Consider the following 17,622-nt stretch of genomic DNA (forward strand, 5'->3'; position numbering starts at 1 on the left):
TTGCAGGTGTAAAAATTGAACACTGCTAGAGAAGTTTTTTTTTGTTTATTTGGATTCTGTGTACCACTGTAGAGAGTTATTAACATGTCTTTGAGTGGGAGTGTTAAGCATATTTGTATAAGAACAAAGTCATGTTTCAGTTCATGTGTATGACATCATCAGAATGTGCCTGAGTGAAAGAAACGTGGTCATGCTAATGAGCATGCGCAGATTCAATAAACGGCCCGTACTCCAGGCCAAACTCTGAGCGATGTGGTCGTGTGTGTTTTCTGTCCGTAACATACTTACAAACTACTTTGGTTGACTGCAAACGTGGAGACTTCTGCTGAATATAATGTCTCACGCAACAGTTTCCACTACGTCTTTCTTTATCAGCGTCACCGCGTCACAGCCCAGCAGGTTCAACTTGCTTTCGTTTGGCCCAGTTCCAAACCGCTCCCTAATCATAATACAAAACAAAGGTGCTTTAGTAGCATGATCACGTTCACGTGTTAAACATACATGTTCATTCCGTTCGCGTCATGTTTACAACTTCATGGTTACCTCATATTTGTTTTACTTAGGATCATATACATGTCTAGTCTAGAAAACGTGTCCAATTTATTATAATATATTATAAATATTTTGTATGGGACTGTTTCAAAAACTAAGGAGCTTATAACATCAGATGTATTTATTAACCTGTTAAGCACCAAGCCTGTTTTTCATGTTTCAGGCTCGAAAATGACATGCCCAAAACAAATGACTACAACTTAACTTCTAAAAGGGTTATATGAATAATTTCTTTTATCAAAGCAAGGTTACATCTGTGAGTTGGATGTAGAAGTGTCAGAATCAATATAAATGTTTTTTATTTTAAAGAAAATTCAGATTTTACATAGTAAAAACCTGTAAATTATAGTGTCCGTCCAAAAATTATTTTTTACAGATAGTGAAAACTACCCTTGGATGATGGGTTAGTAGACTAAAAGCTTTAGGAATCCAAAGTACAACATATAATAAGTACCCTGTATCAAGATTGATGCAAAACAAGTGACATTTGACCATTTTAAGAGAGGTTTAGCCAAAACCACCCCACCTCTGAGGTGATTTGGGTGAAAATGTTTTTTTTTCTATATCTCTGGCCCCCCTTGGTCGATTTTGATGGTTGACACCTCTTTCTGACCGTTAGAGCCAATAGAATCGAAGGGGGAGGCCCACATACACACTCATTGTGAAGAGAAAAGGTGGGGGCTGTGCGCATGTAAATGTAAAGCAGAGTGGAGCTACATTCTAGCTCTGGCATTTGGAAACGAAAAAGCAGTTTTATTGCTTATGGATTATCAGAAATCATTTCAAAGAGGACACAGACACATTGGATTAACCTATGGATTAACTGCAGCATCGTTTTTATCGTTTTAATGCCATTGAAGACCAGTTTTGACCAAGGTAAGCCATGTTAGCGTTTCTAGCTACCTAGCTCCACATGTTATGATGTACGCTTTCGTTTATAGCGTCGCAAATGTTTATCACTGAGTGTTGAGGTGGGCACCACTAGATTCAATGTCTCCAGGACACCAAAAATGAGTGGTTGGCTGTGCATCTAGGATAAGTAATAAGGGAGTTATTGTGAGTTTAAGTGCTGTTTTAGGTTACATTTTTTCGCCCGTGGATAATTCAGAGGCTGAGTGTTAGCATTGTGGGTTTTTTTTGGATTTTTTTTTTTAAAAAGATCAGTTAGCTGAGTTTCTTCCCGTTACATGGATATAAAACATTCATAGTTTTATTAAATATTAAGATTCCTTAGACGTTGTTTCCTGCAAATGACGCATTTATCCGCCCGGTACCGGGCGGATGGTGCGTAACAGGTTAACACTGCTGAGAGACCCTGACGGAGTTCACTCTGTTGGAGGGGGAGTGGGTAGGGGGCGGTTTGGAATGGGGTTAGTGTGCCATGCTGTGGTCTCTCCATGATGAGAGCAGCACATCCGTGTACTTTCACTCTACGTCATGGTCCCGCCCATTTTTGTTTTTTGTTGCACAGCCGTCCAAGCTGACCCGCAAGTGTTCAATGGGGTTGAGGCGTTTTCCGCAATTTGACCCTACAACCAAAGTGTATGGGGTTATACAGGCCCGCCCCGCCCTACACGCAGATAACGCAGACTGTGTGGGGCCTCACCTCGCGGAGCCTCATGCCTACTCGAAAGTTGTCAGTGTTAGAGAGACTCACAAATTCCTTGCGTTTATTTGTAAATGAATTATAGTATTCACAGATCTTTTTTTTATCTATGAAAACATTTTGCGTATTTGCAGATCCGTTTTACATTTGCAAAAACAAATGTTTAGTTGGCAAATCTTTTGAATCCATTTGTGGAAGGTGTTTTACATTAACAAATCACACATTTACACACAAATAATTTTTATGTTCACACAAATATTGAGACAAATCTAACCCCATACTGGTGCTGTAGGCAGAACGGAAGGTGAAGGCAGTCCTGGCCGGCCTCCTGGCCGCCGTAGAGTGGCTGCTGTTTGGCATTGGCAGGGGAGATTTGTCACATTTTTCATGGGCGTAACCCAGACCATGCTGCTCATCCCACAAATGCTTGTTCCTCACAAATGTGGTACCATTGGAAAGGTCAGATAACAGGCTTTCCAACGGTATGACTTATTGCCAAAAAAGCGTTGTTACAACAAAGACATTATCTACCAAACACAAATGTTCTTACTTTTTGTGTTAAGTATTTACACGAGGAATTAGCTTTGTTATAAGTGCTGCATTCAAAGACACAGGAAGAAGAATACGTAACCAAATATTAATAAAGACAATATTTACACAAAATATAATAATAATGTGGGGAACTGAATGCAGTAAAATATAAAATATGACAATATACAGTATTTAAGTGGAGAGTTGTGCTGATTTCAAAGAGGTAGCATGGAGCAGAGATGTGCAGGATTTACACATTTAAAAAAGAACAAGATGTTGTTCCCATGATGCGCATTAACGTAATGCATAGTGTTATTATGGGATGGATAAAACTCAGTGTCATTCAACGTTTATGTAAAGACTCAGCAGACACACTGTAGTGTTCAAATAAGTGTTTATTTGCAGCATGCATGCCAGTTTAAACACTTGCAAACATTTTCTGAAGACCCCTAGAGGAACAAACATTCCTCTTTGAATGCCACGGTTTCTTTTTTATTCAGTGCTAAAACAGAACAGACACATTTAACTGAAGCATTTCTTCATTATGAACAGTGTGCTGAAACTGCATTTTAATTAATTAAATACCTTCCATATGGTTTTACAATCAGTCTTTATAAAAAAAAAATACAAAATAGCAGAACAACATATCCTAAAAAAACATCATATTCACAGTTTTAACACTTTTACAGAATATAATCCGCTTCAATAGGAGGGAACATTTATCCGTTTCCCCTGGTTGTAAAAAAGACCTTAACAAAATAATAAATAACAACATTTTGAAATGATTTCCATATAAAGTTTGCTCTCCTTGCTGCACATTAATAAATGTAATAACAGCAACCACATTCACATTTATAGAACGTTTCAATTGTTCCTTTCTTTTCTTTATAAACATTCATCGCGTCACTTGAATGATGTACATTTAGTATCGTCTTAATCATTCACAATATTTTCGAATTGTATCAACATAGATTATTGCTTTTGGAAGTGTTATGTTCGTTAATAATCACCAATCCAACAGGCAGATATAGTATTACATACGTTCACAGGTGAGATTTTAGCAAGCTGTGTTTAACACAAGCTAACGTTGAATGCTAAACCCTACTTTAGAAGTACTTTGTGAGGTGCATCCTGATTCAATTTAGTTTAAGTGCAAAAACTTGTTAGACGAGGACGTTTGAACCCACAATCATTCAGTGCAACAGGCATCGCTGTTCTGTGGGACAATATAGTAAAAAAAACATGTATATTGTAAATATACACTCCTTCAGGCAAGAAGAGGACGAGGGACAATAAAAAAAAGGTTGGAGTGCAACAAATATCATTCCTTTTGTCTCTCAGTGGAATAAAGTTAAATACACTTAAAGCAGCGCTGCCATGAAGTCGATGTCCTCTAATGTAGTGACTGATCATCTGTTCAGAGATTTAAAGTTCCTCTAACGTCCTGCAGGATGTTCTTCTTTCCACAAACCTGTCTTTAGGGTGTCTTCTAGATTCCTTCTTCAAATCCAATTTGAGCAGCGAAGCAGGAATTGGTTTCATCACCATTCAAACTTTTTGTTTTCTTCCCGATTTACACATCTTTTTATGAGGAAATATGCAACTCCAGCTCCAGCAGCCAGCAGTATGATGCAGACGGAGAGAACCAGGATCCACAGTGGAGGCTGACCAACTGATGTCAAAACAAGAAAAACAGAGAAATATTCAGTAACAAAAATAAATAAAATCACACCTTCATTTATTTAAGACTTTTTGTTTTTTCCTCACCTTTAACATCCGTCTCTTGGTTTGGATCTGGAGTTTGCGAACTCGTTTGTGTTTCTGTCGTCAACGTGATGTTGGCTCTGGGTTCTAAAAAAAACATTTGTTATTATTTACAGAACAATATCAAAGTCAAAGTCAACTTTATTGTCAATCTTTCAGTTTGTGTGTACAGACAGAGACATCGAAATACCGTTTCCACAATCCCGAATACAAAAACACAAAAATGTTTATCCTACACAGACAATCAACAGACACATTTATATGTCTTTATATATTATATATATATATATATTAAGAAGAAGAAGCAGCTACAAAAATAGTGCAGCGCTAACATTACAAACAAACATCTTAATCTTCTCACCAACAACGAGTCGTACGACCGCCTCCTTCACGCGGCCCTTTAACTTTGGGATGAAACATCGGTATTTTCCGGCGTCAGCGAGCGTCACGTTGCTGATCTTTAACGAGATGTTTCCGACCTTCAGCTCGTCCTCGAACAGCTCCGTCCTCCCGACGAACTTCTGCAGCTTCATGTCCACTTCCTCTCTCCTCCTCCGGTACACAAAGACGTACTCGACGCGGCTGAGGCGGTCCGAGGGGTCGGGCTTCAGGTCGGGAAGGGACCACTCCACGGTCAGATCCTCAACGTTATAGTCGGGCGACACAGAACACAGGAGGATTACGTCATCGCCCTCAGAGGCCTCGATTGGCTGTCGTGGTCCAACCAGATGACGCCCTGAAAAACACGGAGGGGAAATATAAACCTATTGTAAATATAAACACTCGTGCTCCTATTGGCTAGTACTTCAACACATTGTACGTGACATCTCTCAGCGTCTGACCAATCACGATCCAAAACACAGAGGGGAAATATAAACCTTAAAAAATAGGAGTCAAGTCTTATTTTTGATTAACTATAATCTTGCTGCTAAATACAGCGGTGCAAGGATGAAGTATCTCTGGGGGCAGCATCTCCCTGGTCCAATGGGATTTCTCCATTGGATTTGTGCAGATAATGTTCATATTTAAGAAGCAGAACAAAAACATTTTCAAGTGGTTGATTTATGGTCACAAAACTCAGTATGAGTTGAGTCTGGACTGTATTTTGTGGGCATACTGGGCTCCAAAGATTTAAGTTTGAAAATAAACACTACGTCAGTTCTGGGTCTAATTATTGTTAACACCCCCTCAGGGAAATAAATGATCTCTTGAGTCTTGAAATCAGTCTAGAATAGTCTAGACTGATTTCTGCTGTGACTCACATATTGAATCAGCTTTCATTAAACAGTCATGGTGTTGCTGAGTCACTGTATGAATCTGGAGATGAGTCAGATATTACATTTGTTGATATTATAACTTGCTCGACAAACTGGATAAACTATGATGCTTTCAGGTACATTAAACAACCAAACATTTCATTTCAGTACACTGGAAACAATAAGTTGAGTAGTTGCCATGAGTACTTTTACTCTTTATACTTTTTCCTGAAGATACTTAAATACTTTTACTTCAGTACCACTCTCAATGAGTGAGGACTTTTACTTATTATAGACTCTGGCATGTTAACATAATAACATAGAAATAAAATCACATCAACAAAATTAGGAGATCGTATTACAATGAAAAGATGACATCACGCACGTACATATTTTCCCCGTGAGCCATGCTATGACTATGAGCACGTGGGTCCATTCAAAAAGAAAAAGGAGCGGTTAGAGTCGATAAGAGAAACTTAAAATGATATAACAAAATAACTTATTAAACACGTAACTGTCCGCTCTACACTCACAGACGCTGTTTGACAGGAGTTTAACGATATATGTCGGTTTGTGTGGTCTTTAAAAGTTATCTTCTGACAGCCGTTAACGTCCGTTGACTTGAATGAATAAAAAGCGAAACAATAAATGGAGCTTACCTTTATCCTCTGTGTGACCTGCCGTGAAGCTCCAGAAAGCTAAAGAGAAGCCCAGCACGAAAACCCCGAAATGAACCATAAAAACTCTCTGTTTGAAGTCTAAAAGTAGAAATCTCTCCACTGCCACTCAATGAATGAATGAGACGTGTTTCCAGTACGTCGTTATATATCACGTCACAGCGTCACTGGCTGCGTGACCTGCGTCAGTTTCCACTTGCTTTCCTTGGCCCAGTTCCAAACCGCTCCCTAATCACAATACAATACAAAGGTGCTTTATTAGCATGACAACGTGTTAACAGGGTTGGGTTGTAACCTTTATATATACAGTCTATGGTTGTAACGGAATACATGTAACGGCGTTACGTAATCAGAATACAAAAATCAAGTAACTGTATTCAGCTCGTGTTACATTTGAAAAACGAGTAATCTGATTACAGTTACTTTCGTAAACCTGAAGTGAATACATTTTGGATTATTTATTGGAATTATTGGTGGAAAGATTTCCTCACAACATTTAATATTCATTACTAAAGGTACAGCCGAATCATCACAGCGCACAAAACCTATTACCGCCGCAGATGGACCAAAAAAGGGAGCGTTTCGCGGGTCCGCTCAGTGAAACAATAACAACGAAACATAGAGGAACAAAAGTCTGCGTTTAAATCGTGTGTGTGTGTGTGTGTGTGTGTGTGTGTGTGTGTGTGTGTGTGTGTGTGTGTAGAGGTGTGTGTGGTTAAAACACATCAGCCTGCGGTCGCTTTTAGCCTTTCTAATTATTCTTTCTGAAGGTAAACACAGTGAAGGCGGTGCGTGAAAGTCACTGCGCGCTCCTCTTCTCAGGGGCTGAGTTAACCGTCCCGCTGCCTCCTGGTGCTGCACAGATTTCATAAAGTGAAGGAGGTTTTCCTTCTATAAAACAGCATGGGCAGCAGATACTGTGAGTGTCACGGACATGAATTCATAGATCAAGGCAGACTGGTGCACACACACTCTCCTGTTTTGCCAATCCGGTGCTTAAACAAATATAGCTCTACACCTCTGGCCGAAATGTCCTTAAAATGAAGTCCGAGTTCGACATTTTAATTCATGTCCGGCCAACACTGGCAGAACCTCCGGGTACTTTCACTCTACGTCATGGTCCCGCCCCTTTTTGGGGGAAATACCTATGGGAAATACCTAAACAATTCTCTGTCATGTCACTGGTGGTAAATACAGATTATTTTCTGGGGTTTCGCTGATCATCACATCAAATAACTAACAATACTTTGACCTTTTTTCTTTCTTCTAGGAGCCCAACTACGGTCACAAACGCAACAATTAAACAATGTAAATCGAAATCAATGATCGGTTTTGTCTTAAAGTTGAATTTAAATCCGGTTGTACTACAACAATAAACATGATAAAAAAAAGTTATATTACAATCAATATTTAAAATCCTAAATCGAACAAAAGATGATTACAAATATATATATATTAAGAACAAAAAAGAGATAAAATATACCTTTGTAGTGACCACTATTTAACTAGGGTACATAATTCACGCATGGAACTACAGGTTGGGGGTATTGTTTCCGCCCGGACATATATGTTGACGGTACCTCCGGGGTACCTACAGTAGCCTCATCTCAATACCCCTCCTCGACTCCTCGGTTGCGTTCGAATACTCCAAAAAAACAGCTCCTAAGTTCTAACCCTATCGTCTATTCCTTGACCTCGGAGTGAAACGTCATGGGGTTAAGGGATAGTGGATAGGAGAATTCAAAAGGATTTAGGAGAAGAGACTGCGGCACTTTAGAGAATCCGACTGCACTTTCACTATCCGACGTGTTTATGATGCGCCAGCGGAGGTCATAAATGTGCGCCTGCTGCTGTGGGGAAACTATGGAAACTACAGTTTTCTATACAGCGGACTACAACATGGATGTTTAATAAGAACGAGGGACTACTGTAAACTCATCTAGAGACTCTGCACCGTGCTCTGATGCTGTTGTTTTATGCTTTATGAACAGGGACAACAGAGAAACACATTCTTCATGACCAAAGTTGGAATTGAAATAAAAAAGGAAAGTGAAACTTATGCTCGTCACCCTCTCCCTCCGGTCCACATTAATACAAATGATCCCAATACGTATGATTGTATGAAAAGATCTTAAAATCAATACAAATGTATTTATTATAAACGTTAGTCCTTAACATCTATCACTGTGTATATCACCATTCAAACATCTTTTAAAAGTTGAACAAACCCCACACAGCTCAGTAAAGACTGTGAAATGTTGACTTTATTTGATCATTTCAGTAAAAACTAACGTTCATATTTCTCTTTTTGATTATAATACTGATGAACGTTCAAAACAAAGCACTTTGGCAACTTACCACATACGTTTTAAATTGCTTAATAAGCACCGTAACTTTATACCGATATCATTTCTCGTTCATAATCGGTTGTTTCCGTGAACGGCCGACTGTTGTGTGACGGCAAATGCTGCGGCCGCAAGGCATTGTGGGGCAGCATTTTCTCCTCTCCTTTCGGTTAGGGAGGTCCAGTGGTTCCTAGGCTAAAGGAGGTTATAAAGGAAGTTTGAAACCTCCTTTCCTTTTAATTTAGAGAATTCGAACGGCACTTATCATGGCTGCCACTGAGGGACTTCCGGGTCATTTCACTCCGTTAGGAAGGTTCCTAAGCTAAATGGACTATTCGAATGCAACCCTCCTTTCCCTCACTCGCGTCCCTTCCTTGCGTCTTAGCTCCGCCTCCGTAAGATGCGAGCGAGAGACACGAGGCGGTGACGCGAGGACAGAGGAGTCCTCAGGTATTAATTGGGATGTCCTCGTTCACTCAAACGTCACTCTTAAACGACGTCTGTTAATGATGACATGTGCACAGCTGTATCCCCTCTCATCGGGCTTAACTGAATAACCCTTTAGAACCGGCCCATTTGTTGTTAAATATTTATTTAAATGATGAATCTTTCTCTTGTTAGTCAAGGAATTCAATGTATGATGGTTGGTCCTGCTTTTGTGTTCCGTTTTGGTGTAAAATGTACATTTCAATATAATTATAATAATGTGAAAGCCTTTACTCGGAAAATGTGTGTCCTGTAGATCCCCACATTCACCACAAACCCACATTCAGGACTGTGAATTTTAAATAATTTAACTCCTGAATATCTTAACACAAAACAAAACAAATAATTGTTATTTATCAAGATCTAGCCATTTATGAAATAGCTTTCTTAATAGCTATGTTTTAGTGACGTTCAAGATCATTAAACATGACTTAAATTGTTAATATAACCTTAAGAAATGAATTGCACATAATAATTCCCACGGAGCTGTGAGCACTTATACATTTATGTGACGCTTTTCCACTCATTCTACCAGTTCTCCGTTTTCCTCTCTTGAAATCAACCAGCTGTGAAGGTGGGGGCGGGGCTTTTATACGCGAGTAGTGAAAACACTTCCGCGTAGTCTGCTCTCTTTCGTCTCCTCCCGCACCCCTCCTCCCTCACCCCTCCTCGACTCCTCCGTGTGCATTTCAGCTATTGGGACGTCCTTCAACATGGCGTGTCTTGATCGATTTCCGGGTCAAGTCCCGGAGGAGGGGAAGAGAGGAGTCGAGGAGGGGTATTGGGATGAGGCTAGTGTGTGTGTCCCTTTCACTTTCTCTTCTCTTCTGCGGCTTCGACCCGACAGCATGTCAGTTTCTGCTCCCCAATAAAGAGATTTGCACCTCCGATGCACCGCCTCCGTCTCCCTTCTCTCGGCACTACACCTTTTTATTTAACAGTAAAAATGAGAAAATATGAATATTACAATATAAAGAGTGATGTTTTATAATAAAGATGCTAATGCTGAAAATCAGATTATAAAAGATAACAATCTCTGTAGTTCTTTTTTTTTTTTTAAATGTAACACAACTACAGATAAAATGGAGGCTGTGGTGACAGATCTCACACAGAGAGAAGCAGGAAGCTGCTGCCCCTCAATACAACTGTGACTGTATGATGAGAGTCAGCCAGTCAGCATGGAGCTCACCACACTGTGCTCGGTGCTCGGTGAGTAGATTATATATCATTACAGTAAACAGTATGTATTCTATTTATCGTGTTCTACGTATCATCAGAATCAGATTTATTGCAGACTGAGTGACTGAGACTGAGTGTCAAGGAATCTGCTTTGGAATTAAGATGTAATGAAAGACCAAATATAGAACTATTTTAAACATCTACTTGTATACAATTTAAACAATTAAATTGAATATTTACAATAATATACACATAATACAATATCATAGGACAAATAACTCAGAAAATGTAAAGTGTAATATGTACATTTTCGCCAATTCCTGCATTTTACAAGCAGCGTAAAGTCGCTTGCACGATTGTATCTCTTTATTTCTTTGTCTTAAGTATGCATAGTTTGAACTACTATACGTTTTGTTATTTACTTTCTCTTATTTAAAAGTTATCCTTGCTTCATGAAACTGTCTGTTGCATCTTCACAGCGGAAACTAAATGAGGGAATAATCTGTAATGAATAATACTCAAAATGATATATCAGCAATCAACAGAAATGCTTTTATCCAACAAAGGTGAATTATCCTCATCTTTACGCAGCTCTACCTCATTGCATTGTAGCTTTGATAAACTACTTTTCACACTTTCCTCATGTGGTTTCCTATGTTTGCATCACCTTAAAATCATTTATGACCTTTAATGTCCAGATGTTCTTCTGTCAAAGTCTCGGCAGAGATGTGCAAGATGCAGCTTTGTCTTCAAAACGATGTGGTTTCAGGCCAACATGTGAAAGCAGGTAAATGCAATGTGATCTGAAGCTGCAGATCTGGCTGATTTCAGACCGAGAGGGAATTGTGTTGTAATAAATAGAGAATATACTAAACAAAATTACCGTGACAATATTACCTGACAGTGAACGCAGCTAAGAGGTTTGTTTCTGATCACATTGACGCCTCGCTTATTGCTCGAATAACATCCGTTGTGAAACAAAAAGAAAGACCTTGTGAGGAGGGTTATCGAACATCTAAATTTAGTTTTTCTGCAAAACTGTTTTCTGGTGAGGTGCAATTACAATTTTAAAATCTCTTTTTTCTTTCCTTGCAGCCACTCTGAAAGTCCTGCCCAACAAATCCCAGTTCTTTGGGTACGAGTCTGTCTCTTTTAGCTGTGAGGGAAACTATTCTGAGTGGAAAGTGAAGAGGAACACATCTAAAAACACAAATGAAGATTGTACAAATTCCCCCGACCGAAAAACCCCCTACCACTTTGTTATTGGGGACCTTTACAGCTTTGACTCTGGGGTTTACTGGTGTGAGTCTGAGGCAGGAAGGTGCAGCAACAGCGTCAACATCACTGTGTCCGGTGGGTTTCAACAACAACAGTTTGAACATGCTAATTCAGCAGCATTGGTGGTACGTTCAAGTGCTGCTAACAACTTGTTTCTGTGGTTTTCTTACATGCAACTTCTTGTTATAGCAGGGTTTGCTTTAAGGTGGTAGACAAGCTGCTTACACAGTGTTGAACATGTTTTTGTCTTAAAACTTTAAAATGTTCAATTCATAAAAGTTAATTGTAAGATTTGTCTTCAGCGTTCGGTTGTAGTTCTGTTTTCGCCCTCTAGTGTACCTTCTGGTTCCGAAATAACAAGATGGCAATGGCTCACTAAGTGAGTCCAAAAACTGTCGACAAACCAAGTAGGCAACGTCCAAAAATTGCCAAAAACAAAGATGGCAATGGCTAAAAACCATGATGCTGATGGCCAAAGACAGAGACGGCCAAAACCCATTGAAACCAATATAGGGACGCCCAAATGGCGAAGGCCAAAAACTAGGATAGCAACAGCAACATTCGGCGATAGCCAAAAGGCTCCAAAAACAAAGATTATGATGTCCAAAAACGTCAAAAACGATGATGGCCGAAACCATGATGTTGACGACCAAACGCAACCACAAAAACGAGAAGGCCAAAAATCATTGAAATCCAAGGTGTGGACACCCAATGGGGATGGCCAAAAACCAAAAATGGGGATGGCCAAAGACAAAGAAGGCAACAGCCAAAAGCAGTTAAAAACAAAGATTATGATGGTCAAAAAACACTTGAAAACTTGGAAATGCCCAAACCGCCAATCTGGATGCTTTAAAACCAGAATCCACAAACCAGCAGGTGATGCCACAGTGGCTAAATACATTAAACAATCTTTGGATACGACACTGAACTTCTAGTTTTTCTTGTTTGGTTACTTCACATGTTTCTGTCTTCAGGTGGCTCTGTGATCCTGGAGAGTCCTGCTGTTCCTGTGATGGAGGGAGAATCTGTGACCCTGATCTGCAGAAACCAGACCTCCACCCAGTCAGCTGACTTTTATAAAGATGGCCGCCTCATTAGTAGCAGCTCTTCAGGAAACATCACCATCCACAGGGTTTCTAAATCTGATGAAGGACTCTACAAGTGTAACATCTCTGATGGTGGACAATCACCAGACAGTTGGCTGGCCGTCAGAGGTGAGATCAGCCTTAAAGGTCCAGAAAACATATTCTACTATCTCTGATCCCCTCATTTCAATCCACTCCAAATTATAATGTGTTTGTCCTTGGCCTATGATACACCGTTACACCAAATTTCAGGGAAATCTGGCGAGTAATTCTTCTGTTATCTTGCTAAACATTTATTGTAAAGCACTCGGACATGGTGTATACTTTCAGTTTCTGCATGAGGCCAACCTGTGGTATTTCTGTTTAGCAGCAGTGCGTCCGGATTCGCCTGCCCCCCCCTCCCTTGTTCTGGTTTTACTTCCTGTGTTTGGCGTGTGCCTCGCGCTGGGCTCTCTGATGCTGCTCGGCCTCTGGAGGAACCACAAAGGTCAGCCTGCATCTCCAGAAAATAACATTATGCATTCTTCCGTTTCAGCTATACTTTGATATGAGGAGGTTGCACAAACACTTCACTGCGGGGAAACTCCTTAAAGTGGTTATGAAGTAAATACATAAAAAAAAAAGTGTTAAGTTTCTCTACTTTAAAGAGTCCTCTCCTGCTGATGTTCAGGTGTATATCAGTATGTAGTGTCTCTACTTTAAAGAGTCCTCTCCTGCTGATGTTCAGGTGTATATCAGTATTTAGTGTCTCTACTTTAAAGAGTCCTCTCCTGCTGATGTTCAGGTGTATATCAGTATGTAGTGTCTCTACTTTAAAGAGTCCTCTCCTGCTGATGTTCAGGTGTATATCAGTATGTAGTGTCTCTACTTTAAAGAGTCCTCTCCTGCTGATGTTCAGGTGTATATCAGTATGTAGTGTCTCTACTTTAAAGAGTCCTCTCCTGCTGATGTTCAGGTGTATATCAGTATTTAGTGTCTCTACTTTAAAGAGTCCTCTCCTGCTGATGTTCAGGTGTATATCAGTATGTAGTGTCTCTACTTTAAAGAGTCCTCTCCTGCTGATGTTCAGGTGTATATCAGTATGTAGTGTCTCTACTTTAAAGAGTCCTCTCCTGCTGATGTTCACGTATAATGTGTTGGAGCGCTAGCCAATAGAAGCGCGAGTGTTACATAGTGATGTCACTGCAAGTAAAAAGTTAAATTCAGCTTGTTTGTGTTACAGGTGAAGATGAAGCAGACGTTGATTACACCAATGTTACCGTCACACAGGAAGGGCTGCCAATCAGGATCAGAGGTATTCTACTTTTAACTTCCCTATATTTATTTTAAATCTTACATCTACCTATCTTACAGATACAGATAAAGTGGTAATGTAGTATGTTTAACATGAAACCCGAGCACACCTGAAACAACGATAAAGAATATCATTTTTTTGTTATTTCTGGGATAAAATATTAGAAAACTCTCAAATTTGAAGATTTGCTGCTTTTTCTTTACATTTTCTTTATTAATAAAAAATAATATATAGTTTGTACTCTTATTTCATTTAGGACACTTGTTAAATACTCAAAATTAAGTGCCATTAAGTGTATTTTCCAGCGTAAGTATTAGTACTATTACTGAAGTAAATGATCTAGACTGTTCCTACACTATTGACATAATAATTACATCATGATACAGAGCATAACATCACGTGATAAAAACTGTTACGTAACATTGAGAAACTGCTCTCTGTTTCGGTTGTCTGTCGCTTTAAGAGGAAGCCCCGCTCCCTCACAGTTTCCTACGCTCCTATTGGGTCACACTTGGATATCACTATGGTAACAGTAATGCAAAACAGTTGGCTGGAAACCAAAGTTTCACCGTTACTATCAGAAACTCAATGAACTACAATAACCAAGGTTACCTTTCTGTTTTTGTATGGATTAGAGTTGAGACATGATACAAACATGTAAATACAACGTGGAAACATACGTGTAAATATAATGACTTTAAAACAAACCTTGTTTAGTGTGTTAAAGTGAGACACTGCAGGTGAATAGTGTCCAACAAGTAACTAGCAGATATCACCATAAACCCCCCCCACTTCATTACAGACATTAACACAATATTTTTTCTTCCATAATAAGACATGCTACAGATAAAGTTTTATGATACGTTAAGTTTAAATATGCAAATGAGGCATTACTTCCTTAAATATGGCACATTTTCATATATTTCCAGTAATGTAAACGTTGGTTAAAGCCTGATTCAAAATGGATGTTGTATTTAATAATGTAGTTTAATAGCTTTTAAATTATGATTATTATAATTGTTTTAATATATATTTAATTATTGTTTTAACTTTCTTTTTTATTATTAATTCATTATTTTTGTACTTCTTTTTAATTTTATTATTATTTATTTGTAAGTCATAGAAGATAAAAGCAGCCTTTCCCTTCACTGATTTTAAATCCTACATTTTGTGCATTATCTCACTTAATCATGGTGATGCTGCACAGAGTGCCATTTGATTTAATGCACATGAAAAGTTTCAAAGTAATCGGAAAACCCCTCTGTTTCCTGTTAGCATGAAAGCATTATGTTTAAATGAAATTTCAAACTGTTTATTATTATATAAAATAAATGTAAACTTAAAAATCTTCTGAAAGGCCTCGAGGTGACAAGGAAGTAGTGTTTCTATTATTTTGTCCACCTAATGACAGCTGTTTAATAGTCTTTATGTGTTTCCTGTTTAGATGCTGACACGGCATCCACCTACTCCACAGTGAGAACCTGACAGAAACTACAGCTTGAAAATAATGATTGTAAAGACATGTTGTAAAAGAAAACCCTGTTAACTTTGTTTGTATGTCAAATATATTTTAAGTCGATGTGTTGTCTTTGTCTTCTTACATCCTGGGATCATTTAGTGGGAATGCTGACACAGCATTCCAACTATCTGTTATGCTACGCACACAATTCTTTATTATTCCGCCGGGTTATTTTGCACCTCTTCTTCTCCCACATTGAACATCGCAGAAACTCCGTTCAAACATCAAAACGTTCAGCTCGATCGGGAATCGATGGCTATTACTTTTCTTATTCATAACTTTCATAATTCCAGAGATACATCCCATAATTCATCACATTTTTAACATGAAAGTCAATGGAGAAACTCTTCAGACTTGAACAATCTTCATGCAACTTCAACTGCTAACTGCTCCTTCATACTTTCACTCAGAAACCTCATTCCAACTTTAAAATGTTACACATCTTTCTGACATTATTTGTGTAACACAACTTTTAAATCTGATTCGTACTTTTAGAGATATTAAACATTGTTCAGACCTTGGTACAGAGGCCTTCTTCAGATTTTAGAGTGCATGATGTCACAGCTATAGTGGAGGACAGATTTAATTTTGCCTTCATATTTTCTTTTAAACCTGCCATAATTCCCAAACCCTACATTCCTGAGACATAACTTTTAATGACAAACGTAGGAAAACATATCGTAGCTTGAAAAATTAAAAAAATGAAGCAAAAAAAATTAAACAAAATGCCTCTTGAGGACATGAAGTGACAAAAACGTTCAACATGTCTCCATTAAACCTCATTGTAAGTTCAGCCTCATCTTTCCCCACCACAGCAGCCGCACACCTTTAGTTAATCTGCCAAAAAGGCCACATTATTAACCCGAAAGTACACAAAAAGTACACTTCAGATGCTCAAGTTCCTTGACATGCTTCACGCTTTGAAATGTCACCGATATCTGTTACGGTTTTTCAACAAAACGTTCACATGTAAGAGGTTTATCTCTCATTCAGAACAATGAAAATGCTCTCCTCTCACTGATTAGTGCACATCACCATGGAAACCTTTGATCTCTGGATACGTCGTTAGCTCAAATATAAACACCTGTGTCATGGAACACGATGATGTCATAACTCCAACTGACATGCTCAGAGCAGCAGACTTCAAATAATGGTTAATGGTCCTGCCCTCAACAGCCTTACATCAATTATGGGCTGTCATCATATGCCGTTTCAAGGGAAACGCATCCCTCGCCATAAAAGACGATGTCGCTACATTAACTCCTATGAAAATGTTCAAAAAGTGCTCAAACTTCACATGTGTGCTAACAGTCCAGCCGTGAAGACATCTACGGGACAGTTTTGAGATTTCTTCAAATGCCGTTGCCATGGCAACACAATGCTCGCCATGAAACACGGTTTTCTCATAATTTCAGTGAAAATGCTCCAAACGGCCCAAAACTTCACAGGTTTGGTAACGATGCAGCCATCAACGCATCTGAGCATATTATGGAATGTCATCATATGCTGTTGGCATGGCGACAGATCATTCGCCATCAAGTTAGTTAAAAAGTTTGCAGTTCAAATATTCTGCTGCTTTTCCAAGCCTTTTTACTTTCTTTTCTTCTCTCATCACACATTCAAGCCCCCAGTATTCATGTTTCATTTCAATCTAAATTCTTCACTTTCTTCTTACACATTACATTTCAGCATAGCAGTTTAGCGTCAGCTTTTCAGCATAAAGCATTCCCACTAGCAATTTCTTCACGAATTGCATTCTCTAGTTTTAACATGTTATTCTTTAGAGTTTTGTATTCATTTGAAACTAGAGAGATTAAAAACTATGAAATAAATGTAAAACAAAGCGACGTAAAACAACCTGACATTTCTTTTTAATGTATTTATTTATTTGTTTATTCCACACATGGCAGTTATTTTAAAACAAAACATGTACACTTATACTTGTTTTTTTTTATGGTGGAAAGGAGCAGGGAGAAGAAAATCTTATTTGACCTGCCCCTTCTGAAATACCCACAAAAGGTGCGACATAAGTTACAAAATAACCTAAAAG

At 38.7% G+C, this 17,622-nt stretch overlaps 3 protein-coding genes across 9 annotated transcripts in view; 2 read left to right on the plus strand and 1 right to left on the minus strand.

The window, feature by feature from the left end:
* The window catches only part of LOC117469832 (Fc receptor-like protein 5), an 86,790-nt gene that overhangs the window by 16,754 nt on the left and 52,414 nt on the right, over positions 1–17,622 (plus strand). The window contains exon 1 of one of the 3 annotated variants that reach the window (XM_034114283.1): positions 10,935–10,962. The exons of the other annotated variants lie outside the window; for them this stretch is intronic. Within the exon in view, the coding sequence (XP_033970174.1) occupies positions 10,944–10,962 (19 nt within the window). The 5' untranslated portion in view covers positions 10,935–10,943. Of the gene's footprint in view, positions 1–10,934; positions 10,963–17,622 lie in introns of those variants that run through there. 3 annotated transcript variants of the gene reach the window in all.
* LOC117469836 (myelin-oligodendrocyte glycoprotein-like) overlaps positions 1–17,622 on the minus strand; it is a 54,773-nt gene that overhangs the window by 15,629 nt on the left and 21,522 nt on the right. Inside the window, exons 1-4 of one of the 3 annotated variants that reach the window (XM_034114288.1) lie at positions 6,369–6,516; positions 4,815–5,189; positions 4,457–4,540; positions 3,535–4,361 (exon numbers count right to left, since the gene is read on the minus strand). The exons of 1 other annotated variant lie outside the window; for it this stretch is intronic. In XM_034114288.1, coding sequence (XP_033970179.1) covers positions 4,231–4,361; positions 4,457–4,540; positions 4,815–5,189; positions 6,369–6,447 — 669 coding nt within the window. In that variant the 5' untranslated portion in view covers positions 6,448–6,516 and the 3' untranslated portion in view covers positions 3,535–4,230. Of the gene's footprint in view, positions 1–3,534; positions 4,362–4,456; positions 4,541–4,814; positions 5,190–6,368; positions 6,517–17,622 lie in introns of those variants that run through there. One more of the 3 variants, XM_034114289.1, reaches the window with a different exon arrangement.
* LOC117469831 (Fc receptor-like protein 5) lies at positions 10,335–15,632 on the plus strand. Of its 3 annotated transcripts, XM_034114278.1 has the most exons (7): positions 10,335–10,426; positions 11,112–11,183; positions 11,492–11,749; positions 12,649–12,888; positions 13,127–13,246; positions 13,982–14,053; positions 15,498–15,632. In XM_034114278.1, exons 1-7 carry the CDS (start codon positions 10,396–10,398, stop codon positions 15,536–15,538), a joined length of 834 nt encoding a protein of 277 aa, XP_033970169.1. In that variant the 5' UTR covers positions 10,335–10,395; the 3' UTR covers positions 15,539–15,632. The 3 variants fall into 3 exon arrangements, with proteins under 3 accessions (XP_033970169.1, XP_033970167.1, XP_033970168.1); XM_034114276.1 differs by lacking the exons at positions 10,335–10,426; positions 11,112–11,183 and having other exon boundaries at positions 11,664–12,550; XM_034114277.1 differs by lacking the exons at positions 10,335–10,426; positions 11,112–11,183 and having other exon boundaries at positions 11,664–12,550; positions 13,130–13,246.

This window comes from Trematomus bernacchii, unplaced genomic scaffold (assembly GCF_902827165.1).
Source record: "Trematomus bernacchii unplaced genomic scaffold, fTreBer1.1, whole genome shotgun sequence".
NCBI lineage: Eukaryota > Metazoa > Chordata > Actinopteri > Perciformes > Nototheniidae > Trematomus > Trematomus bernacchii.